At 48.7% G+C, this 21902-nt stretch overlaps 2 protein-coding genes across 2 annotated transcripts; one reads left to right on the top strand and one right to left on the bottom strand.

Annotated features, from left to right (window-relative positions):
- Positions 1–834: 834 nt before the first annotated feature.
- Positions 835–21518, bottom strand: LOC135392154 (cuticle protein 16.5-like; the record flags this gene model as incomplete). The annotated part of the gene is made up of 2 exons (XM_064622845.1): positions 835–1878; positions 21459–21518. Coding segments are annotated over 2 exons (972 nt in total), but the record flags the coding sequence as incomplete, so codon positions are not given.
- LOC135392150 (uncharacterized) lies at positions 13626–16130 on the top strand. The gene is made up of 3 exons (XM_064622840.1): positions 13626–13693; positions 14055–15517; positions 16031–16130. The coding sequence occupies exons 1-2, from the start codon at positions 13682–13684 to the stop codon at positions 15492–15494; spliced, it is 1452 nt and encodes a 483-aa protein (XP_064478910.1). The 5' UTR covers positions 13626–13681; the 3' UTR covers positions 15495–15517; positions 16031–16130.
- Positions 21519–21902: the final 384 nt, after the last annotated feature.

Genomic DNA, 21902 nt, shown 5'->3' with positions numbered 1-21902 from the left:
GAGAACTCACTGCTTAACTTCGTCTTCTTGACTCGTCTTTCGCAGCAGCCGTGCCCCGTCCAAGCCTCTTGCTCCTCAACGGATTCCGGCGTACGTCAGCGGAAACCAAAAGCGATGTCAAGGATACCGAGCTCAGATCCCGTGATGCCGTCCGCAGTCACAACTGGCGTCTTAGATGCCGGTCCAGAAAAAGATTCCCGATGCGCTGGCATGGGCCCATAACCTGTTAGCAGTGCAACGCAGGGCAACCTAGGTGTTCTGGAACGGAGACAGGAAAAGGAACCGAGACGTGGCTGATCCAACTTCAACGCTTTCCCTTTTTTTAATGAATGCGCTGGGCGCGAGCAGTGCAATATATACCAAACCTACCAAACCTAACAAAGAAAACGAAACATTGCGCTTTCGCCCACTGGTGGCGGTACATTACACGCAGAAATACCAACATGCGTAAGGGTGTCGGAGCCCCACCCTTATAGTATGTAGCAGCGAGGAGAATCTCAAAACGCGGTACGCACAAAAAGACGCGTGAAAACGTCTTTAGTCAGGTTTCTGGTGAGCAGGGCATAACAGAGGATGGACTTTTAGCAATATCTTTACCGAGGCTGCGCAAGGGAAACTGGCGAACGCTTGGAACTGTGTATAATTTCTTACAGGGAAGACTTTTCGTTTTTATATTCGCGTAGAACAATAAAAGACTGAGGACAGTTTCATGCATTCGTGACCTTCCAAAAGATAAATTCAGAAAGCAACGCGTTGGAGTTGCTGGATTTGATTGAAGAAATTAAGTGAGATTGACTAGTGGTGAGAAAAGAAAGTGAGCAAACAAGATTACAGAGTTTTTCATCTTTATTTGTTTTGGATATTCACAGAATACGTCGCTTCGTAGTTTTGTCCTCGACGCTCCCAATGGCGGATGAGAGTATCGGAAGCGATAAATAGACAGTTGGGGGATATAACGCATAGCGTCTATTTCTTGTGGAGACCGTAGTAGTGGGCGCCAAGACCGTAGCTGTATCCACCGAGGCCGTAGCCGTGGCCGAGCCCGTAGCCAAGACCGCTGTAGCCAAGGCCGTAGCTGAGGCCGTGACCGTAACCAAGACCGTAGGTAGCAACAGCAGGGGCGTGGTGGACGGTGGTCACGGCAGCTGGGGCAGCAACAGCGTGGACGGCTGGAGCGGCGGCGTAGGTCACAGCTGGACGGGCAACGGCGACTGGAGCAGCGACAGCGTGGACAGCTGGAGCAGCGTAGGTGACAGCTGGGCGAGCGTAGCTGAAAGCTGGAGCAGCGACAGCGTGGACAGCTGGGCGGGCGTAGGCGTAGCTGAGAGCTGGGGCAGCGGCGTAGGTCACAGCTGGACGGGCAACGGCGACTGGAGCAGCGACAGCGTGGACAGCTGGAGCAGCGTAGGTGACAGCTGGGCGAGCGTAGCTGAAAGCTGGAGCAGCGACAGCGTGGACAGCTGGGGCAGCAACAGCGTGGACAGCTGGAGCAGTGTAGGCAACAGCTGGACGAGCGTAGCTGAAAGCTGGAGCAGCGACAGCGTGGACAGCTGGGCGGGCGTAGGCGTAGCTGAGAGCTGGGGCAGCGGCGTAAGTCACAGCTGGACGAGCGACGGCAACTGGAGCAGCGACAGCGTGGACAGCTGGAGCGGCGACGGCGACAGCTGGGCGAGCGTAGGCATAGCGATGGTAGCTGACGGCTGGAGCAGCGACGGTATGGACAGCTGGAGCAGCGACCGTGTGGTAGCGTGCGTAGGTAACGGCTGGAGCAGCGACAGCGTGGCTGACTACTGGAGCAGCGACGGCGTGGCTGACCACTGGAGCCGCGACGTGTCCAGCGAATGCGCTGGCGAGCAGACCGAGGAAGACAGCGGCGGACTGTAATAAACACAAAACCAACTTTAAGGCTCATATGAACTGAACAGAGTGAAACGTTTGGTGGGGATTTGTGCCTCTTACCAGCATGCTGAAAGTATGTACTGCTCGGATATCCAAGAACAGGTATGCCTTTGCCATTCAATCCTTCGGTTTATATACCCTGCTCTTATCGAAGCCTTCCGTCAAACGAAATACGGGCGCACTCTCAAAATGACACAGTTAGCCTCCCATCGCGATCAGGAAACAAGAAAACGGGCGTGGATCACATCAGGAGGGCCAATGAAAAACGTTCCCTTATCTGAACCTCCTTTGTGAAAAAATGTCACATTCACAATTCAATGTTCCGCCTTAACCTCGGGCACGATGCTTGAAGGTTAGACAGCGTTCAGTGTGAAGGTTTTCAGATGAAAAGTTCGCTAAAAGTGATGGTAGTTTTTTTGTGTGTGTGTGAAATTACAAATAAGATACTACGGGGAAAATATAGCTGTTTTCAATATGATATAAATCAAGTGTAAGGATAATATAGGATAGGATTGTAATATAGGGTCAGCGATCACAGAGAAGAACGATATGTAGCAACTGTTACGAAGGTTGCGATGACCAACATTGGTGTTGTATAAAATATATTGCATTGCATTTCGTAAGATGTAAACGAATCTCCCGATTACACTGTTGCATGATTTCTGGTTCCCTGTTGGGAGATGAAAACAACAAAAAACAAAAACAAACTTGTTACCTTTCTGCAATAATTACATTCACATTATGTGTCACCGGTCATCTCACTTCAAGTATAGACACCAATCTTTTTTTTAAAAAGAAAGTAAAATAAAATAAATATGTTTGTATGGCGGTTTTGTGGTTTTACTAAGCAACGCATCAGTCTGTGTGTCGTTTGGTAAAGCATCTCTGGGAATAAAAATATTCTAAGTTCCTATATATAAAGAAAATTTATTTCAGTGATCTGATGGTACGTACAATGGAACCAGTGAAACCCAACAGCTGGTTTTTCTAAATGTTTCCACAATTGTTTGTTGACATCGCCGGTGTACACTGAAGTAGCCAAGTATCAGCACATCATGTGTAGCGATGTCTTTTCCGTATAGGTCCTCTAGCCAGGACCACCAGGCTGCGACCGCCATGGACCAACCTCTGATTTTGTTTTGCTTACGAATGCATCCAATGATCCTCGGACCCACGAAGCCGCGCGCCGAAGGGGCTTCAATGCCCAAGTCGCAAAAGCCTTCCACTCAGCTCGCCCCATGTGGAACAGTAAGGAAGGAAGCTTTTTAATTCGTGCCTTCACGTGGAGAGGTACCTGTGGATCAATTTTGTCCACCTGAAGGTTCTTTAACGTGCGCTAAAATTTCAACACACGACACACCGTATTTAACGTCCCTCACGCGGCACACACGTGAACAAATGGAGATGGACAGGCTGGATACAGCATCTGCTCGATGGTTGCGGCTCCAATGTCACGACGAAGAATCCATCGAGCCCGCATGTTGTGCTATGTCAGATAAGTGCCAGATCGCCCTTCGATATTCCAGCGTATCTTCCACACACATATCGGCGCAGCTCACCCTGACGTTGGCCCGGGACGCATATTTACCCCTTGTCCCCAGTTCAGTCTTTCCTTGCAGTCCTCTCCCTGTCTGTACCCTGGCTCTTCGGTAGAGTTGCTTCGTAGTGCTAGCACAAAAAGGGGGAAAAAAAAAAGAAAAGAAACCCCCACGGCACCACCGTACAAGAAAACACTGCGAAATAATAGAAAAGCGCTCATTGTGGCAACCTGAAAGTTATCCCGAGCACGTAAATATCTTCGCATCGTTTTTTTTTTTCCTCCGAGGAAGGTGACTTCCTCTTACGCGGAACAGGTAAGCATGTAAATGCAGCCGAAAAACGGGTGTTTGATATCGCTGTAATTCTAGTTGCATCACGGCTCGTCACACCTTCCGAAATCTAAGACTCGTCGCCAATCAAACCACTTCCTAGTCAGATAATAAAAGAGGTATAAAAGTATCAGCAAAGAGCGCGGAAGACATAGCTTGTCGTAGATACTCATGAAGTAAGTTAGTCTTCAAAATGAACGGTCTCGTAAGTAAGGATGATGAAGCTGTAGGCATTCATTCCAAGGGATGTGCTCCGTTATGTTGAAAACGCTTTGCTAAAGAACTTGGAGTGTTCCTAAAGTTGACCTAACAAGTTAACCTAACCCAACTTGTCCCCACAATCTGACCTAACCCAACTTCGCCTATCCTAACCTCACCTAACTTAAAGGGACTGTCGCATCCGGACACATGTGTACGAAACCGATACGGTAATATTTGGCATCACTTCAGAGCCTAATTGGTCATATTTATCAGAAAATAGCTTACGTATTAAATAAACGAGTCTTGAAGATTCGCACTGCCCCCGCGCCCAAGGAAGCTCCAGCGATAGTAACAGCATGATGACGTTGGCCAGGCACACCAATGGGAGCGTAGTGGTCTCCGGTCTCGTGTGCTTCGTGTTCGCAACGCAGTACTAGGCTTGCAAAAACAAAAATTGGGAGTAGATTTACACGTAAGTACTAGGGTTGCGGAATAGGGGCTCCCATTCCAATTCCATCCTGAGGAATGGGGATGTCTGCTAATTCTATTCCTTTCAATCCACAGGAATCGAGTGGTATATGCTCAATTCCCACTTCATGAATGGTTCGCCCAACCTTATTCCATTCTTCAAATTGCGTGAAAAAAGAAAAATGCGTTTTGTGAAAGAATTCTGAGGAATAAATAAAGGAAATAATCAACGATTTCGAATTGTTGTTCTTCTAAAGTCCAGCTTCTCGCGCACAGTTTCGGCCGGGGCAGTTTCTCCATGCGTCCATGATTTTTATCTGATTGCCTCACCCGGCAAACTGCATGCCTGTTCCCCACTTGCCCGTTTCTGCATTTTTCGTCGATCCTAGCTCTAGATCGCGGGTTCGACCCAGGCCGAGGAAGCACAGCGGTGTTGGCACTTCTTTAGAGTATACGACGGGATGCTGCACTTCAGTGCGATAGCAATGTGGCAATGTTTTAGAACTTGTTTCAGCTGTTGACTCAGGAATAGCAATATGCAAAATTCGGTTAACAAGCGGGCTAAACGGTTAGGGAAAGTTTAGGAACATGAGTACACAATCTTCTGTGGCTCATCTGATAGAGTCAGCAATACAAACAAGCAATGTGGAGGACTTCCTGCATCGTGCGTCCAAGATTTCCGGTGCACGTCAAAAGAACCCTCGGTGGTCAAAATTATTCGATTCAATTCATTTATATTTCACAGATCAAGTGGGGGAGCACAAATTATCCGCAGTCCTACACTGCGGTACGTGCAACATGTCGCCACACATACAGGCAGATGAACCACTACACACTACCATTACCAATATCATTTCCTTCTTCATCCTGGGCAGGAACGATGAACGGGCGTGTATGGTTCAAGTGGTGCAAGGGAAGAAACCACTGGGTTGAAACCGAAACTACTATAGGGACAATCAGGTCATTCAATTCCGGTTAAATGTACTGTAAAGCAGTAGACAAGCATGATATGCCGGTGATGTGACTAGAGACTTTGTTGCTTCTAAATACCATATGCGGAACCATACGACCGACAACGCGCTATAAATATTTTTAATTTGCCATGAAAGATGCGGCGTAGTGGAGCGGTGCGACGCCTGGTGTCAAACAACCCCCTGTACAGCGGGCAACACTGAAAATTGGTATTACACACTGTGACATCGGGACTTCGTTATTTTAGTAACCATATTATTAGTTTTCCTGTTTACCTATGCATTCTGAAACCCCTGTTAACAGTTTAACCTGTTAACCCCTGTTTTTGGGAAGTAACCCAGTGCTGGCCGCTGTTCGATGGGGGCTCTCCCTACTTCTCTGCTGCGCCTGCGCGCTCCTTTTGTTCGCGGCCTCTTTCGAACGAACAAACTCTCTGTGAACAAACAAGTCCCGACGCTGTCTGGCTTCTTGAACGTCTGACACATTTTTTTCAACGGCTCAGCATTTCATTTCAGTTCGCTTATCCGTTTATCCTCAGATGTGGATCGTTGTGTGGATCGCAGGGGCGGATTTTATGGTGGATTGTGGTGGATTGTTATGTCGGGCCCAGTGTTATACGCATGCAATGTGGTTGCCGCCGTATGTGTCAGAAGTACGGATTCATTTCGAATACCTAGTACAGTGTTGCCAGTAATCTTTGATTGTAATTTTCTAATTAACTGCACCGTCGATTGGAATGAAACTTGCACAGTTTTTGTCCTGGTGGCTTGGACTATCGAATAGCCACGCTAAATGACATTTGATCGGCGCAGCTTTACAGTACCTTTAAAGAGGGGCTCATTCCATACCATTCCATCCCTAAGGAGGTTGCCGCAATTCCATTACCATTCCATTCCAGGTTCTGATAAGCCTAGAATGATTCCGGAATCATTCCAACTTCGGAGTGGCAACTCTGCAACCCTGCAATACTCTACGACAGTATTACGCCTCTGCGCATGAGAGAAAGAGAATGCTGGAGGAAGTACATGACAAAGCGTCTGTCCAATCAGAAGGCAGCAACAAGGGGGCATTTGCAGACGCTCCACAACACAATGGGCGAGTTAAGTGGATGCTCCGGAGCCCGAGTGTTTGGCACTCCCACCGTTAAGTGGTTACGCGCGTACCATGGCGGGCTAGAAGGTTACCATACTCGTACTCTGAGTTTCGTACGCGAGCGCGCTCTTCACGCTCCAGTTTTTGGAGGGTGCGCGAAAAAGGGGTATCGTGCTCCGTCACGTCATCTCTTCCCTCCTCTCCATGAAAGCGAAGAAAGAGAACACAGGACGTGGGGCGGAAGCAGAGCAGAGAGAGTAGAAAAAAGAGAAAGGGAATAACAGCAGCATATTGAGCGTGTTCAAGCGTCCAAGTGCCGTTTAATAGCTGCTCCAGGAGCACGAAACTCGGAGCGCCCGAGAAGGAGTACGAGAGCAGCTATAACGCACCCTATGGTGAAAAAGGTGAAGCAACGTGGACCTGATCACGTGCAGTTGTTGTGGTGCCTTACTTGAGAGCAATCCAATGAGACCGTTCCACGCGCACGAAGGGAAAGGAAGCCCACGTCTTGCAGTAAAATGAAGTAAAGAAAAGCGGGTTTTACAGGAAAGGGGCGAAAAATCTGCACCGAGATTATCGAGACACGTTAGGCCGTGACGTCACGGCAAGTACCTCCGCCATTGGGAACGGGCGTAGGGAGACCACCAATAGGAATGGCAGCGGCGCGCCTCTGACGGCGGAGGTCCTAGTCTATTCGAGGGTTTTTTTATCTTACAAACTATGACAGGTAATATATATATATATATATATATATATATAATGTGCATACTATTCTTGCGTGCAGTACAATTGGTGCCGCATATTATACCAAAGCGTGTCGACTCCCTTAAAATTTGTATCTACATCAAGTGCTAGACATAGTATGGACACACTCTATACCGGCAGGCTAAAAGCACGAATACCTCAGACTAGAGCCCTGCATTTTTCCGGGCTCGACCACGCCCGGGAGTATCGAAAAATGGCCCGAGCCCGGACCTTCATGTTTTTATGCGGCCCAGCCCGGTCTGGCGCAGTGAGTAGAGCCCGGCCCGGCCCGGTGATTCAGCGAGTAGATCCCGGCCTAGTATATCCAGCCTGACGTACGCTTTTCGCTTATCAAACAAATTAATAAGTAAATTTATAAGAAGAACTGTCGGCTTAACACTACGACAGCACGAGATCAAATTCAATCCAGAACAGACGCCGAGCAAACGCGTTATCGTTACACTATATCACGCTCTTGTGGAGGTAGAGGATATCGACACTCTCCTTATCCGATCCCTACCCCTCGCAACAACTGTTACAAACATGTTTCTGAAATACATGAGGAGTCAGGAGCAATGTGAAGTGGCTTGAGAATGTTATAGAGTTTTATAGAGTTAGTGTTATGCTTGTTTTTGCAAATATATGCTCAGGAATAAGGCATGCACGTGCACGATATGAACTAATAGTCCCCCTGTGTGTGGAATTAGTTGCGTGACCCGTGCGTGCTGCGTGACTCTCAGAAACATGTTTACCGGCCCCGACCTTCCCCGACACGCCGTGCTGCCATCTTTTGTCAGCCCGGCCCACTGTGTTGACGTGTTTTGTCGGCCCGGGTCCGGCCCGGCAGGGAGTACACCGCCAATAGCAAGCCGAGCCCGGCCCGCGGGCCAGGTCGGGGGCACGTGCGGGGCTCTTCCTCAGACATAATCGCAACACGATCCCTTTGCTTTCGTGCCTCACCAAGAAATTTTTGTTCATTGCTGGTTTGTGAGTCTCCGTGTCAACTTCGTTCGTGTCTCCGCCCCTATATATTTATTACCCTCCTCAGACTCGAGGAAATGCTGCCTGTTCCACGAAACCATCAGCTCGCGCTTGCCTCCTACTGCTATGATAGCAACATTTTTCGCCTATAGTTTCATTGTTCAAAGCTGCTTTACTGCAACCATAGCGAGAGATGCGCAAAACGTTATCTACCGAGGTAAAGAGGGGCCTATATACGTAGAGACCTATAGAGAGCAACCATCCGCGACCAGCATACAAAATGAAGCCGCGCATGCGCTACCGTTAACTGCTTCTGTTCCGGATCTCGATACCGTACTCGTTTATCTGGTCTCTGTCGCCGTCAATGCGACGGCAAACGTTACGCAACCGCAATTACAGAGCCGCCTGAAATGTTTTCGACAAACAGTTATCGCAACATCCTAGCAAAGTGCCGTCAGTGGAGTTGAGTGCAGGTTAAACAACCTCGTGATAGATTTGACAGTCCGATCGCGGACTTAATTAGGAAACCGCGTTCTTTAGAAATCGACCACTCGTGTTGCTTTATCGATGCATTTCAAACTCGCAGAAGTTGTGGCAGTAGTGCGGCGAAATATACATAATTTATTAGTCTCAGAACGTTCGCGTAATTTTCCGCGGCGATGCTACTTGCTTCATAGGCACGATAGTCTCCCTTTAAAAGGAATAAACTCGCAGCGTGCCCCTGATAGCACAGTATAGCGCGTTCGTTGCTGCGCTAAAAATAGGCTATGAAGGACGCCTGGATGTCCTTCAATGGAAGTCCCGGTATATAAGGTAAGATAAACGATCCAAGTCGCTGTGCCCAATGACCTATAGGAAGACGAATGTTGTGGTGCAAAAGGTGTCTCGTGGTTAGTGCTTGTGCGAAGACAATTTGCATCCGTTAGAGTGCTTGACGAATGCCTTTATACTCGATACGCAAGATAGTACGTTTTCAAAACGTTTCTATCCATGCCATTAGACCATCGTCTTCTTGCGGAGTCCCTTCATCCGTTCCCTATGCGTAATAAGGCAGTGTACCGCTACAACGGCGGCGAATCGCGCACTTCATCCAATGTTATATACAGTCAAACTCCTTTACAACGAAACTCAGGGGACAGCAAAAAAAATTCGCAGTAAAGGTATTTTCGTTAAAAAGGATGTCCATTATTGGACATATAGGGCTCCAGCGGGACCGCAAAAAAATTTGCTGTAGTGGTATTTTCGTTAAAAAGGTATTCGCTATAAAGGAGTTTGACTGTATATGTTTGTTTGTGTGTCATTAGCCAGGGGGGTATATTTGTTTATTTAAAGAAAGAGGGAAAGATTAACCTGCGCTACGGCAGCTTGCTATTTCTAGCAAAGGAAAAAAAAAGAGAGAGAGAGAGAATGAACCAAACACGGAATTGGACACAGTTCATCCGGCTATATAGCTATAGAAACAGTCGGAGCTGCTAACGCGAGCGATGCACGATCGCAGGAGAACAAAAGACAGATCTAGTGCTAACGGGTGCGGTGTAGCGACACTTGCGGAATGTCTCCTTCAACGTGATAGGTGGGGCAGATAGGTGACGAAACGCGACCCATCCTAAAAAGAGGAGCAGTGGAGTTCGCCCGCGCCACGTTCAGTCTCTTCCTCCCTGGGATAGCAGCCTATCATAGTGTGGGCCTTTATCGGGCCAATCGAGCGCAGAAAAGAGCTCGTCATGACGGCGTACTGGAAAAAGTCCGCGAGCTATTTGTGCAGTATCGGCAAATGGCTAGCCGGCAGACAGACGAGGTAAAGTGGAACGGAAGGGACAGACCCAGCAGCACGGGCACACCTGGCCAGCGCAATCGGCAAGCGCGTTCCCCGATATACCAACCCCGGAGTCCATTGAAACCACACACTGTGGCCTATAGAGGCGTGCAGTCAAAGGATCACCGTGTAGATGTCGTTGATCACTTTGAGCGAATACGATGCCAGAGCCTCCAAGGCTGACTTACTGTCCGAAACGACAGTCCACGCTCTTGGTGCCGACGAAGATATGTATGTAGCGGAGCAGATGATACAGCAAAGACTTGGGCTTCGATTGATGACAGCCGGGGCAGGAGCGTCAAATCGAGCTCGTACGCCTGCTCATGAACATAAAAAGCAGATGATGGTCCATCGGAGGACACCGAGCCCTCAGTGCAAGCTTCCTTTCCCTGTCACCGGCTGCGCTGTCTGAGGGTTTCCTTGTGTTTTCCGAAGACTTTCCAGACGAATGTCGGCACAGTTCCCCCTGAAGTCGGCCCAGGACGCATACTAACTCCCCCCGTCCCCCCACTCCTTCCTGCTGTTCTCTCTCAATCTGTCCACGTCTGCGCGCCCCTCATAACCATAGTTGCTTCGCGGCTCTAACACGGAATTGAAAAAAACAAACAAAAAAACTTCGTTCGATCTGAGTGCAGGGAGTGGAGATGTTGGAGCGCAAGTTGGCACGCGACAACGGCTCGGACGTAGCTCTTTTTCGGAAGACCAAGGTCGGACGTGGGCACTGAAGGCAGACCTAAGGTCATTCGGACATAGCGGGATTACTGCTCCGCTACACAAAAAAGTAGCGAGTAAAGTAACGGCACAACCCCGATCTATACCCTGATGGGTACCAGTATTCGGCCCACTTTCAAATAGTAAAGTATACCCTGAGCGTCGGCCTTCAGCGTCATACTTACGACCCTATACGAGTACTTCTTGTTTGTTCCTACCGCTTCTTTCATGTATGACCCTGAAGAGGCTCCCAGACGAGACGTACGGGGGACATCTGCCGAGCGAATAAATATTCACGGCCCGATATTGTCTGTAATCGTGGCTCCAATCGAAGTCCTACATCCTGGTCTGAGAATGAGAAAGTTGTTCGTATTCTAGCGGACGGTAAAAGAACGCATTTAAATTTCTGAAATTGCAGCCTAAATTTCCTGCCGGAGAAAGATTCGATTCTTAAAGATACGAACGAGTTCGAGAAAGCCTAAAGAGAAGTCGTTAAAAAAAATCCGGTTTGTGGATAGAAAGTGAAGTTTTTATATATTTTTCTTTCTCGTTTTTTTTTTAAACTTTCGTTGTAATTTCATGCTGGCTTGGTGGACTGAACGATACTACTTTGTTTTGCCCCCCTCCCCACTACTGAACACATCGAAATGCGAAAACGATTATGAAAAGATGAAAAAGAAGTGCAACGTTGCCAATTTAGCTTATCCAATTTTGACTTCAGTTGTTCACGGGTTACGTTTGTTCATGGTGTCTCTTAGAAAGGAGCACTTTAATGGAAACCTTTAATGAAGGATGACTAAGATCAACTGTGCGGATGACGATGACTAGAACAATAATTGCCGGTGCATGTCACGAGCGTCACGAACGAATGTTCATCTTCACTTTTCTTCCACTCCGGGCGGCGCATGAGTACGACGGAGCCTATGGTTAGCCAAATGGTACAGTCTCTTGAGGCAGGAGCAACAATACTGACGAGGAGCTGGCTTCTGGTCGCAAGATCCGAAGGGAGTAGTCCTTCCATTAGCAGTGCTGCGATAACTGTAGCGATATGTGCCGCAAGGAGAGAATTCGTGATCCGTTGCGCATAAAGGGTCCAGTGGGGGTTGCTTCGAAGGAAGTGGCACTGCAATGTGTATTGGTAGTCCAGTAGATGTAGCCGTTGTCATCAATGGCGGCATTATGTCCAGTAGCCGCATGCCTTGAGTACGGGACGATCCAGTGGTGTCGTAGACTTGCCAGTTGAGATGGTCCCATTTGGATCTGATGGAAGAGCAAAAGAATGACAGACTCTGGGATTCGGTGGTACCTTCGCTTCCTGGTATTGCAGATCACTGAAGAGAGACGAATGTGTCGAGCTTGTCGAGAGTCTGTTCAAGTTCGGTTTTTCATTCGTTAAAAAGCCATTGCTCGTTCCAATCCTTCAAAAATTATGTTACTTCCAAGAGGAAGGTATAAGGAACACGAAAGCGGCTGTCCCACAGAGGAGCTCCTCCAGACGCTAGAGTTGGCCGCCGAAATTTGTTCGAGGGTTTCTATCTCGCTAGGTGCGACACGTCGAAAAATAGTTGCATCGTCAATCATGTGCATGGCTTAGAATGGTACAAAATCCAGTGACGGCGCCTGCTCGAGCTGCGGTGCACAGACTTTTTTCTGGCCACTCTGCTCGGCCCAGTGCAACACCTCACAAGGCGGTCTGTGACCAAAGCAGTTTTCACTTTCTTGAACGATTCAGGTCTTATGAACAGCCTGTGAACTCCAGTCGTGCAATCTCACTCTTCAGTGCCCTAACTCACCCTCAACGCATTAACCTCATGCTTTTGTTTAAAAATCATCTTCTGTAATCCATCTCATCGTTCTTTCACTGTTTCTTAGTCATCTTTTCCTTTGTCATCTTTCTCTTTAATCTCTCTCATCCTTCTTTCACCGTTTGTTAGTCTATCCTTTACTTCCCAATTCTTTTCTCTTTATTTATTTTATGCTTCTTCCTTCTTCTTCATCTTCATTAATTTTCTTTTTGTCGCGGAATAGCAAGCCGACGTCCCGTTTTGCTGACCTTTCCCCCGTTTTTTTTCATTTCGTTCAATAAATATATCTCCCCTCCCCCCCCCCACACACACGCACAAGCGAACCGGTAAGGAAGTTTGAAGGGAAATGCCTCATGCACTTCCCTTAACGCTGTATATACAGGATGTTCAAAATTAAGCTTTCACTAGCACTTTATAAGTAGGCGAATAAAAGAAAACTGGCTGCTATTTTGCTGTTCCTTGAGTAAGAAACAGGTGCTACATAATTAGCAGCACCTGTTTCTTACACAAGTAACGTAAAATTATCATCCGGTTTCCTGTCATCGCTGTGCTTGCGTAGCGCTCGTGAAAGCTTAATTTTGAACACCCTGTATGGTGTGTAGCGTGCATCAAAAGCTTGCTACGTAACTTTCTGCTGTAACCTCGCAATTGCCGTACTTTCCGCACCTGGTGCGTGGCGCTGCAACCGAATACTCGGCACACACACAAATAAAACAAAATAAAAGTAAACAAAGCGACCATATCGCACTCGTGAATGTGAATGCGTATCGGTCGCCTACATCTGAAGCCCTACAGGTAAGCAACCTTCTCGACGAATAGAATTTTGCGAAGATAGATATTGCCACCACAGGTCCATGATATAGGCGTCCTGGATAAAAGTGGAAAGTGCGTCATGAACGTGGAAAGTGAACTGCATCAAAGTTTGAAAGGGAGTGATGCGACTTTGGCGACACAACCTCATTCTGCTTTTTTTTTTCTTTCTATTTTGCCCCGATTCCACATGAAGATTTTCAGTTTCACCGCAGGTTAAAAACTATTGGGCAATGAACGGGGTATAAAGGAGACTGCCATCATTTAGGAAGTCAGTACTGAACTTGTACAGCCAAGCAATTCACGTCCTCAGTATGCAGGCTTTGGTAAGTCTGGTGTATTGTTTTATGCGTAGAGAACTTTGGAGTCGTCGGAGTCCCGCAAAACGTGGAGCATTTCATGAAGCAAATACAAATTTTAAGAAAGGAGTACTTGGACCAAGTTTTTAGATATCTCATCCACTTTTTCATTATTTATGGTTGTTGTTGTAGCTTCTGTGGAATTGGTAAAAGTGACTCGAAATGGAATACGAATCATACTCATACGACATGAATGTACAAAATTTGAACAAGGCTAGATATCGCGAAACGCAAGGAATTTGCAGTCGCCGACAGTCTTTGTCTGCGATATTTTGACAGGAAATGTGAGCTTAACAAAATTACTGAGCCATTGCTTGCACCGTTTCAGAAAGTCGTAGTCGTTCTTGGACTCGTCGCCAGCTGCCTTGGCGTCGAGGTCTACGGAGGTCTGTCTACTTATGGTGGTCTTGGCTACGGTTACAGCAGCCTCGGTCATGTACTCGGTGGTGCTGTTGCTTCCCCAGCTGTCGTGAGCCACGCTGTTGCTGCTCCAGCTGTGTCCTACGCCGCCCCAGCCGTTAGCTACGCTCGTTACGCCTACGCCCGCCCGGCTGCTGCCGTCGTTGCTGCTCCGGCTGTCCACACAGTTGCTGCCGCTCCAGCTGTCCACGCTGTCGCTGCTCCAGCTGTCTCCTACGCAGCCCCAGCAGTGAGCTATGCTCGTTACGCCTACGCCCGCCCAGCTGCCGCCGTCGTCGCTGCTCCAGCTGTCCAAACAGTTGCTGCCGCTCCAGCTGTCCACACTGTCGCTGCTCCAGCTGTCTCCTACGCAGCACCAGCAGTGAGCTATGCTCGTTATGCCTACGCCCGCCCAGCTGCCGCCGTCGTCGCTGCTCCAGCTGTCCAAACAGTTGCTGCCGCTCCAGCTGTCCACACTGTCGCTGCTCCAGCTGTCTCCTACGCAGCCCCAGCAGTGAGCTATGCTCGTTATGCCTACGCCCGCCCAGCTGCCGCCGTCGTCGCTGCTCCAGCTGTCCAAACAGTTGCTGCCGCTCCAGCTGTCTCCTACGCAGCCCCAGCAGTGAGCTATGCTCGTTATGCCTACGCCCGCCCAGCTGCCGCCGTCGTCGCTGCTCCAGCTGTCCAAACAGTTGCTGCCGCTCCAGCTGTCCACACTGTCGCTGCTCCAGCTGTCTCCTACGCAGCACCAGCACTGAGCTATGCTCGTTACGCTTACGCCCGCCCAGCTGCCGCCGTCGTCGCTGCTCCAGCTGTCCACACTGTCGCTGCTCCAGCTGTCTCCTACGCAGCCCCAGCAGTGAGCTATGCTCGTTACGCCTACGCTCGCCCAGCTGCCGCCGTCGTTGCTGCCCCAGCGGTCCACACTGTCGCTGCTCCAGCTGTGTCCTACACTGCCCCAGCTGTTACCTACGCTCGCCCCGCTGCTGCAGTCGTTGCTGCCCCAGCTGTCCATACTGTAGCTGCTCCAGCTGTCTCCTACGCAGCCCCAGCCGTCAGTGTTGCCCGTTACAGCTACGCTCGCCCAGCTGCCGCCGTCGTCGCTGCCCCGGCAGTGCACGCAGTCGCTGCTCCAGCTGTCGCCTCCTACGCTGTTTCTGCTCCAGCTGTCCACGCCGTTGCTGCTCCAGCTGCCGTGACCACCACTGTCCACCACGCCGCTCCAGCTGTTGCCACACTCGGCTACGGTCATGGTCTCTCCTACGGTCTCGGCTACGCTGGTCACGGCTACGGCCTCGGCTACGGTTATGGTCTTGGCGGATACAACTATGGTCTTGGCGCTCACTACTACGGTCTCCGCAAGAAATAAGCTCATATCTGGTCATTACGCAGGTATGTCACATTATGCAGGACTAGGGTGACACAACAAATCCCCCGGCTCGCAACGAAGAAAGGGAAACCCAAAATGAACCAAAGCAGTCGAACTGGGTTTTCACTCACTTCGGAGAGCTAAGAACTGTAGAGTAATAGAGCAGATAAGCTTCCAGCACAGTGTGCAGGCAAAGATTTCCGGCGCACGTCAACAGAACCCCAGGTGGCCGAAACTATCCGCAGTCCAGCCCTGCGGCACGGCTAACACGTCGCCATACTATAGGCACGCAAACCTTACGCGTAAATCTACTCCAATTTGCCTACTATTAGACAAGCTAGGAACCGTCGCGTTTCCACTAAAAAACGTTTTAGCACCGCCATACCACTTGCAGACACAGTTCTTGTTGCTCTTCCTCACACTCAGTGGCCGCGTGATCCACGAGGAGAGATTGTCCAGGGCTGGACACAACTATGTATAAATTAGTGTTCCACTGGCACGTTGTCAGAATGGTTTTTGTTTTCGTTGTTTTGCAGGAACCCTTTGTACATCTACGCGCCTGGAAGGTTGCGGTCACCGCGACGCATTCTCGAACGAATGATGTAAGACGAATAAAAGAGGACGTGAATATGCTAAGCCACATGTTGTGATTCTTCTTTGAAGGAAGAGAAGTTAGTGGAGCTGTTTAGCCAGCTGTCTAGCACAGTGTGACTAAAGATGGAATCTATGATCCAGCGGAGGTTCCCGGTACTTGGTAACGGCACCCACCGTGGTACGGTCGGCACGGTACTTGGGTAATAATTTTTGAGCAGCCGTGACGCCACCAATGGTTTATCAATGCGCTGAGACAATGGTGGCGTTGAATCCAGCGCTGGCAGACTGAGAGGAAAGCGGTTTCGAATAACGGTGCCGGTTGTGCTGTCCGGGGGATTTCCTGTGCTTAACTCAACGCTAGCCGTAACGATGCCTAACCAGGTGTGTCCAACAACGGCGAGCTCTTTCAAAAGCATCCCCACCAGTGCTGGCAGAGAGTCAGGAAAATAGGTATAAATCGATGACGTTGAGAAGAATATTGATTTCCTAATTTTACTGCAACTCAAAATCAGGGACACTGCAGAGCAAGTACTTCTTGGATCAGGGATAAAGGTGTCGGACACAAATTCTACAGAACTAGACACCTGTCGATGCTCCAAAGAAACCCTGATCACTATCATCATCAGCAGAACTGGACACGCTAATATGAGGACACGATGAACAAACATAAGCCGTATATAGATAAATAATTGGGGGTTTACGTTGACGAGACAACCGAGATCATGAGCGACGCCACAGCGGTCGGTCTGGGGATTGCTTTTGCCCACTTGAGGGTTCTTTAGCGTGCGATGAAAGCTCATCACACGGCACCCCGTATTTAACGTCCCTCGCGGAAGACGACGTGTCTAAACAACTTGCACCCTGTCACCAAGATGCTGGCGTGCTCGTCCGGGTTCGAACCCGCGATTGCGGGATTAGAAGGCAAACACGCTACCGACTGAGCCACCGACGTCGGTCGGTCGTACACTCTAAAAACAGAACTTCACCGCATAGCACGCTGTCCGCCAAACATTGCCACGAATGATAGGGTTATCGCTTCTGATTCGAAGAGAGAGGGGGGCGTACGCCTTTTTGTGGCAATTTGGATATGTCATAATTGCAACAAAAAGGCGTACGCCCTCTTTTCTCCTCGAATCAGAAGCGACAACCCTGCCGTTCTTGGCAATGGTTGGCGCACAGCGTGCTATGCGGTCAAGTTCTGTTTTTAGAGTGTAAGGCGTACAGAGTCTCAAATTGTAGACCGTTTACCAATATCTGCGATGCTGTGTACAACCGAAGTTAAAAGTGGATAAACAGAACTAGCAACAACAACAACAGCCACATGAATGACGATGAGATGAGGTCTGAACTGCCAAACGTTGTACTCGAGTCCATGAATTTCAATGCATTCGGTAGTACCGTTCATCAACTAAGTCCGCATCAAAACACAGCGAAAAAGAAAAAAAAAAAAAACCCAAAAAACCAGAAAGCAAAAATATTAAATTTCACTCTCTATCCACAAACCGGATTTTTTTAACGACTTCCCTTTAGGCTTTCTGAAACTGGTCCATATCTTTTGAGAATCGATCTTTCTCCGGGTGGAAATTTACGTCGCAATTTCAGAAATTTAAATGCGCGTTTCCTTTATCGTCCGCTAAAATCAAAAGCACTTTCTCATTCTCAGAGCAGAATGTAGGACACGATTGGAGCCACGATTGCAGACATTATCAGGCTGTGAATATTTATTTGCTCAGCGGACGGAACTGTACGACTCGCCAGGGAAACTCTTCAGGGTCATACATGAAACGCGCGGAAGGAACAAACAAGAAGTACTCGTAGGGTCGTAATTACGACGATGAAGGTCGACGCTGAAAGTACTTTTTTTATTTGAAAATCGGCCGAATATACTGGTATCCATAGAGACCAGTGTTTTGCCGCTACTCTGCTCGCTACGTTTTTCAGTAACTGAGGAGCGATCCCGCTACGTTCTAAACTGTTAGCAATATAAAGAATATCATTTTTATTCACGCACAGTGGGGGGGGGGATCTATTTATTTTCACAGGAAAGGTCAGTCAGCTGCAAAAAGACAGCTTTTCTATCGTGATGACGGAAAATGGGGATGATTTCGCCCAGCCGGCATCAGCCCTGTCTCATCATCGTCTCTTTTGTATTGTTGACTCTATGAGATGAGCCACAGAAGATTGTGTGCTCATCTTCCTAAACTTTCCCTAACCACGTATCTCGCTTGTTACCCCACTTGTTATTCGTATCTTGCCTATTTCTATCCTTGAGTCAATAACTGAGTGTGTGAGTGTGTGTGTGGGGGATTTTTAGTTGTTCAAGCCGGCGCAAAGTTAGTGCACGTACGTTGATGTCGTATGGTAGTGTTTCGGGTGTGTTGTATGTTGTTTGTTACCGTCAATAAATGTTCCTATATCGACAGGCTTTAGTTGTTTGCTTTATATTCACGGTTGAGGAGTACCAAGAAACACGAAGACTGATGAACCAAGGCAGGACTGGCAGGATGAACGACAAGGACGCAGGATGGTGATAGTCTGTGGTTTACCCAGAATCCCACGGGAGGGCGTAGCAACAAGACTGGGGAGGGGTCAATAGGGAGTTTTAGTAGATCGTACGCAATCGCCATTGCGTACGTAGGGGATAGCGTTGGTGGTTCTGCACACGCCCATAACAGAAAGAGAATGTCGCGCACAGCTACCAACGCTATCCCTTACGTACGCAAAGGCGATAGCGTACGACGTACTAAAATTATATTATTACAGTTAGGTGGTAACAGGTTAACGTATCATTATCGACGTGTCATTTCAGGTGCAAGGGCCACCCTCTAGTGGGTGCACAGACCATAAGGTAAGGGTGGGTGTCGGCAAACACTTGGGGGTGCAGAGGGGAAACGGGTGATGGTGATGTGGTAAAGAAAAAATGGGGACGCAAGACCAGCATTCACTTCCAATGTTCCCACTGAAACAAAGCGGTAATCACATTTATACGTATGGATATTTAGATCCCGTCGGCAACCTGAAACTGGTTCTAAGCATCTCAAATTCCCTCCGAGAGATAGCTACTGATTCATTGCTGATTCCGTTGTTTGATATCCTTATGTGTGTGGCTTCGACCAGTTCTCTTCTTATCGCGTTCCTGAATGCGTATCATTACTGCGTTTAGAAGAACTTGTATATTTCGCAGTCGGTAAACAGTATGTTGCGTCGTGCGGAATACGAACGCAGAGATATATTGGAAACAGCAAAGTGTCTCCATGGAGAAAAAGTTCACATGGAGAAAGCTTTACTTGGAATGTTTTTCTTTTTAATATGATGTGTAACAGATGTGAGTGAAGCATTTCTGTCGAGGCTAAACAATTTTAGCTGATTGGTCATCGAATAAGAATGAATTATGGTCTCGCATGAGCCATGTAAGACTTTTGGTTGTCAGCTTTGCCCTCGTTGACGATTTCCTTTAATTGTGGCATTCGGGCTCTAAGTGTCCAGTTTCTCCGCTCTATGTGCTGGGCGCGTGTTACATTCCAGGTGAAAGAAATTGTAAAGTTTCACGCCCCCAGCGGGGTCTCCTTCACTTCAGCAATAACTGTCGGGTCTGTGCTGCTCGGGGGACGCAGAGGCAAACACCAGGGGGCACTGCAACCTATGATCTGAAGATGTCAGGCAGCCATTAAGCGCCGGCAAACTATACACGAGCAACCGTCCCACCAAGGTCCGATGGACGGCCAACAGAGAGCTCTATCACTGCCCCATCTCACGCCTGTCAAGCGACGGACCTTCGCAATCCAACGGTGGATCTTGATCTCCAAGCTTGCAATATGCTTCCGCCAAGAGATCCGCCCAGCATCAACAGTAAAACCGAGGAACCTAGGAACTGCTAGGCAAGAGCAACTGCTGGATAGCGTTGAGAGCGAGATGGAGGCGTCGCTGGAGGGCAGGACGGAATTTACCGCTAGACAAGAGACAAATGTCATCAGCATAGATGGAAATAGCCACTTTCCTGTCGACGCACTCGCGAAGACCAGCCATAACAATGTTAAATAAGGTGGGGCTCAGAACACTCCCATGGAGCACACCACGGGTCAACGTGACAAGGTCTGTATCACCCTGGCTTGTGCAGGACGAAGAATTCGCGTCCATGAAGCAAATCAATCAGCCATGAGAGTGTTCTGGAAGGCAGGGTGGCGTCAACAAGACCACGGAGGACAGAACCGTGGCTTACCGTGTCGTACGCCCGAGGGAGGCTGCCAGCAACGTCTTCTTGTGCACCTTTGCCTCTTTCACAGACGTGACCGACAATAGCCTGATATTTCTTGTGAGGAAACGCAGCGATGTTCGAGCCACCACTTCAGTCTAATGAGTACCATGCGCTCCATTAACTTTCCAAGGCAGCTAGTCAGGATCGCTGGTCTAAAGGTGGAGAGCTGCGATGGCGACTTACCTGGCTTCAACAACGGAAAAACACGTGCGCCCTTGCAACTGTCAGGTACTTTCCCTGACCTCAATGACTTATTAAATACCTCCACCAGCAGATACTTTACACATTACTGGTCGAGGTTGCGGAGAGCATTTTAGGCGATGTTATCGAGGCCGGCAGCAGCAATGCACTTCTCAACTCGGCCAGCGAGAAATCCATATCCATGTCCGGGTTATTGACTGTGGACACAGCTGGAATCCGTTCGACAAAGGGAGCCACATGGGAGGTAAACCACATTGTGCTTTGTACTTGCATCCTTCGAAGGAGCGCCAATGGTGTTGCAAAGGGCTTGAGCCACCTCATCTTCGGACTTCGAGGAGGGTAAAGCAAGCGCACCTATAAGGGATGCTGGTTCGAGGGAGGTTCTTGGAGGAGAAGTTCTTGCTACACGTCATATCTTCGCAGGGTTGTCAAAGTGACAAAGAGCCGCAGAACTGCCTCCAGTGCTTACGGTCAACCGCCGCCAGCTCCTTGCTCGCACGGCAGGCAAGGCAGTTTTCGGTATTCGCAACGGAAAACGTGGCAGCCCTAATGTCAGATCCCAAGTGGACCGGGTCTAACACACTTTCTAACTTGCAGTTCAGTGCATTATGACTTCCAAATGGTCCCAGTTTAACCCAAACGGCTCTGACCGCGGCTAAACCCAGTCTGATGCCTAACTGGACACACTTTGACCATATAATGGTTCTACTTCGAACCACTTTGCTTTCAAAGTGGTTCCACTATATCCCACTTAGGATTCCACTTAGTTTTTTCTGTTGATTCGTTCATTTCATTTCTTCGTGCCGACGATGACAATACACATTCCTGACGCTGACATTTCATTGTGGGACGTAACAGACATTTACGGCAATCAGTAGATATCCCATGCGCAGAATGCTTTCTGAGAAGCTCACCAAGTATGGCTGCCGTATATGGTTGCAGGCTCGGCGTACCAGTTTCCAGTAGAACCTAGCTCACGGTGTGCTTCCTGTGCGGTGGCGTTTGCTGTGGTCGGTTCAGCTCCAGGATGGCTGCAGCAATATCGGTTCCGATCAGTTCCGGTACAGTAAAAAGTTACGGTCATTTTCGATTCTCTGTTCAGTTCTACACTCTGGCCCTAGTATAACGTTCTCATAGTGAAATTCTACAAACGGTCTTCGAACATAATTGTAAACTCCATGAGCCGGGTGTTTAATCTGTGCCTGTCCCGAGGAGTCCTAAGCATCTATGGTGCAGTTGTAGTTCTCTTGTGCAAAGAAGCGACAAAAAAAAAAAAAAAAAAGAGACAGGCTCCAGATTACCGTATCGATCTATTACTTTATTCGCAGGATAATGCGAAATTATGGCCAAAGCACAGC

Source organism: Ornithodoros turicata, chromosome 4 (genome assembly GCF_037126465.1).
Source record: "Ornithodoros turicata isolate Travis chromosome 4, ASM3712646v1, whole genome shotgun sequence".
NCBI classification, from domain to species: Eukaryota; Metazoa; Arthropoda; class Arachnida; order Ixodida; family Argasidae; genus Ornithodoros; species Ornithodoros turicata.
The sequence above is the reverse complement of the archived record's forward strand: the minus strand, read 5'-3'. Positions and strand labels throughout refer to the sequence as shown.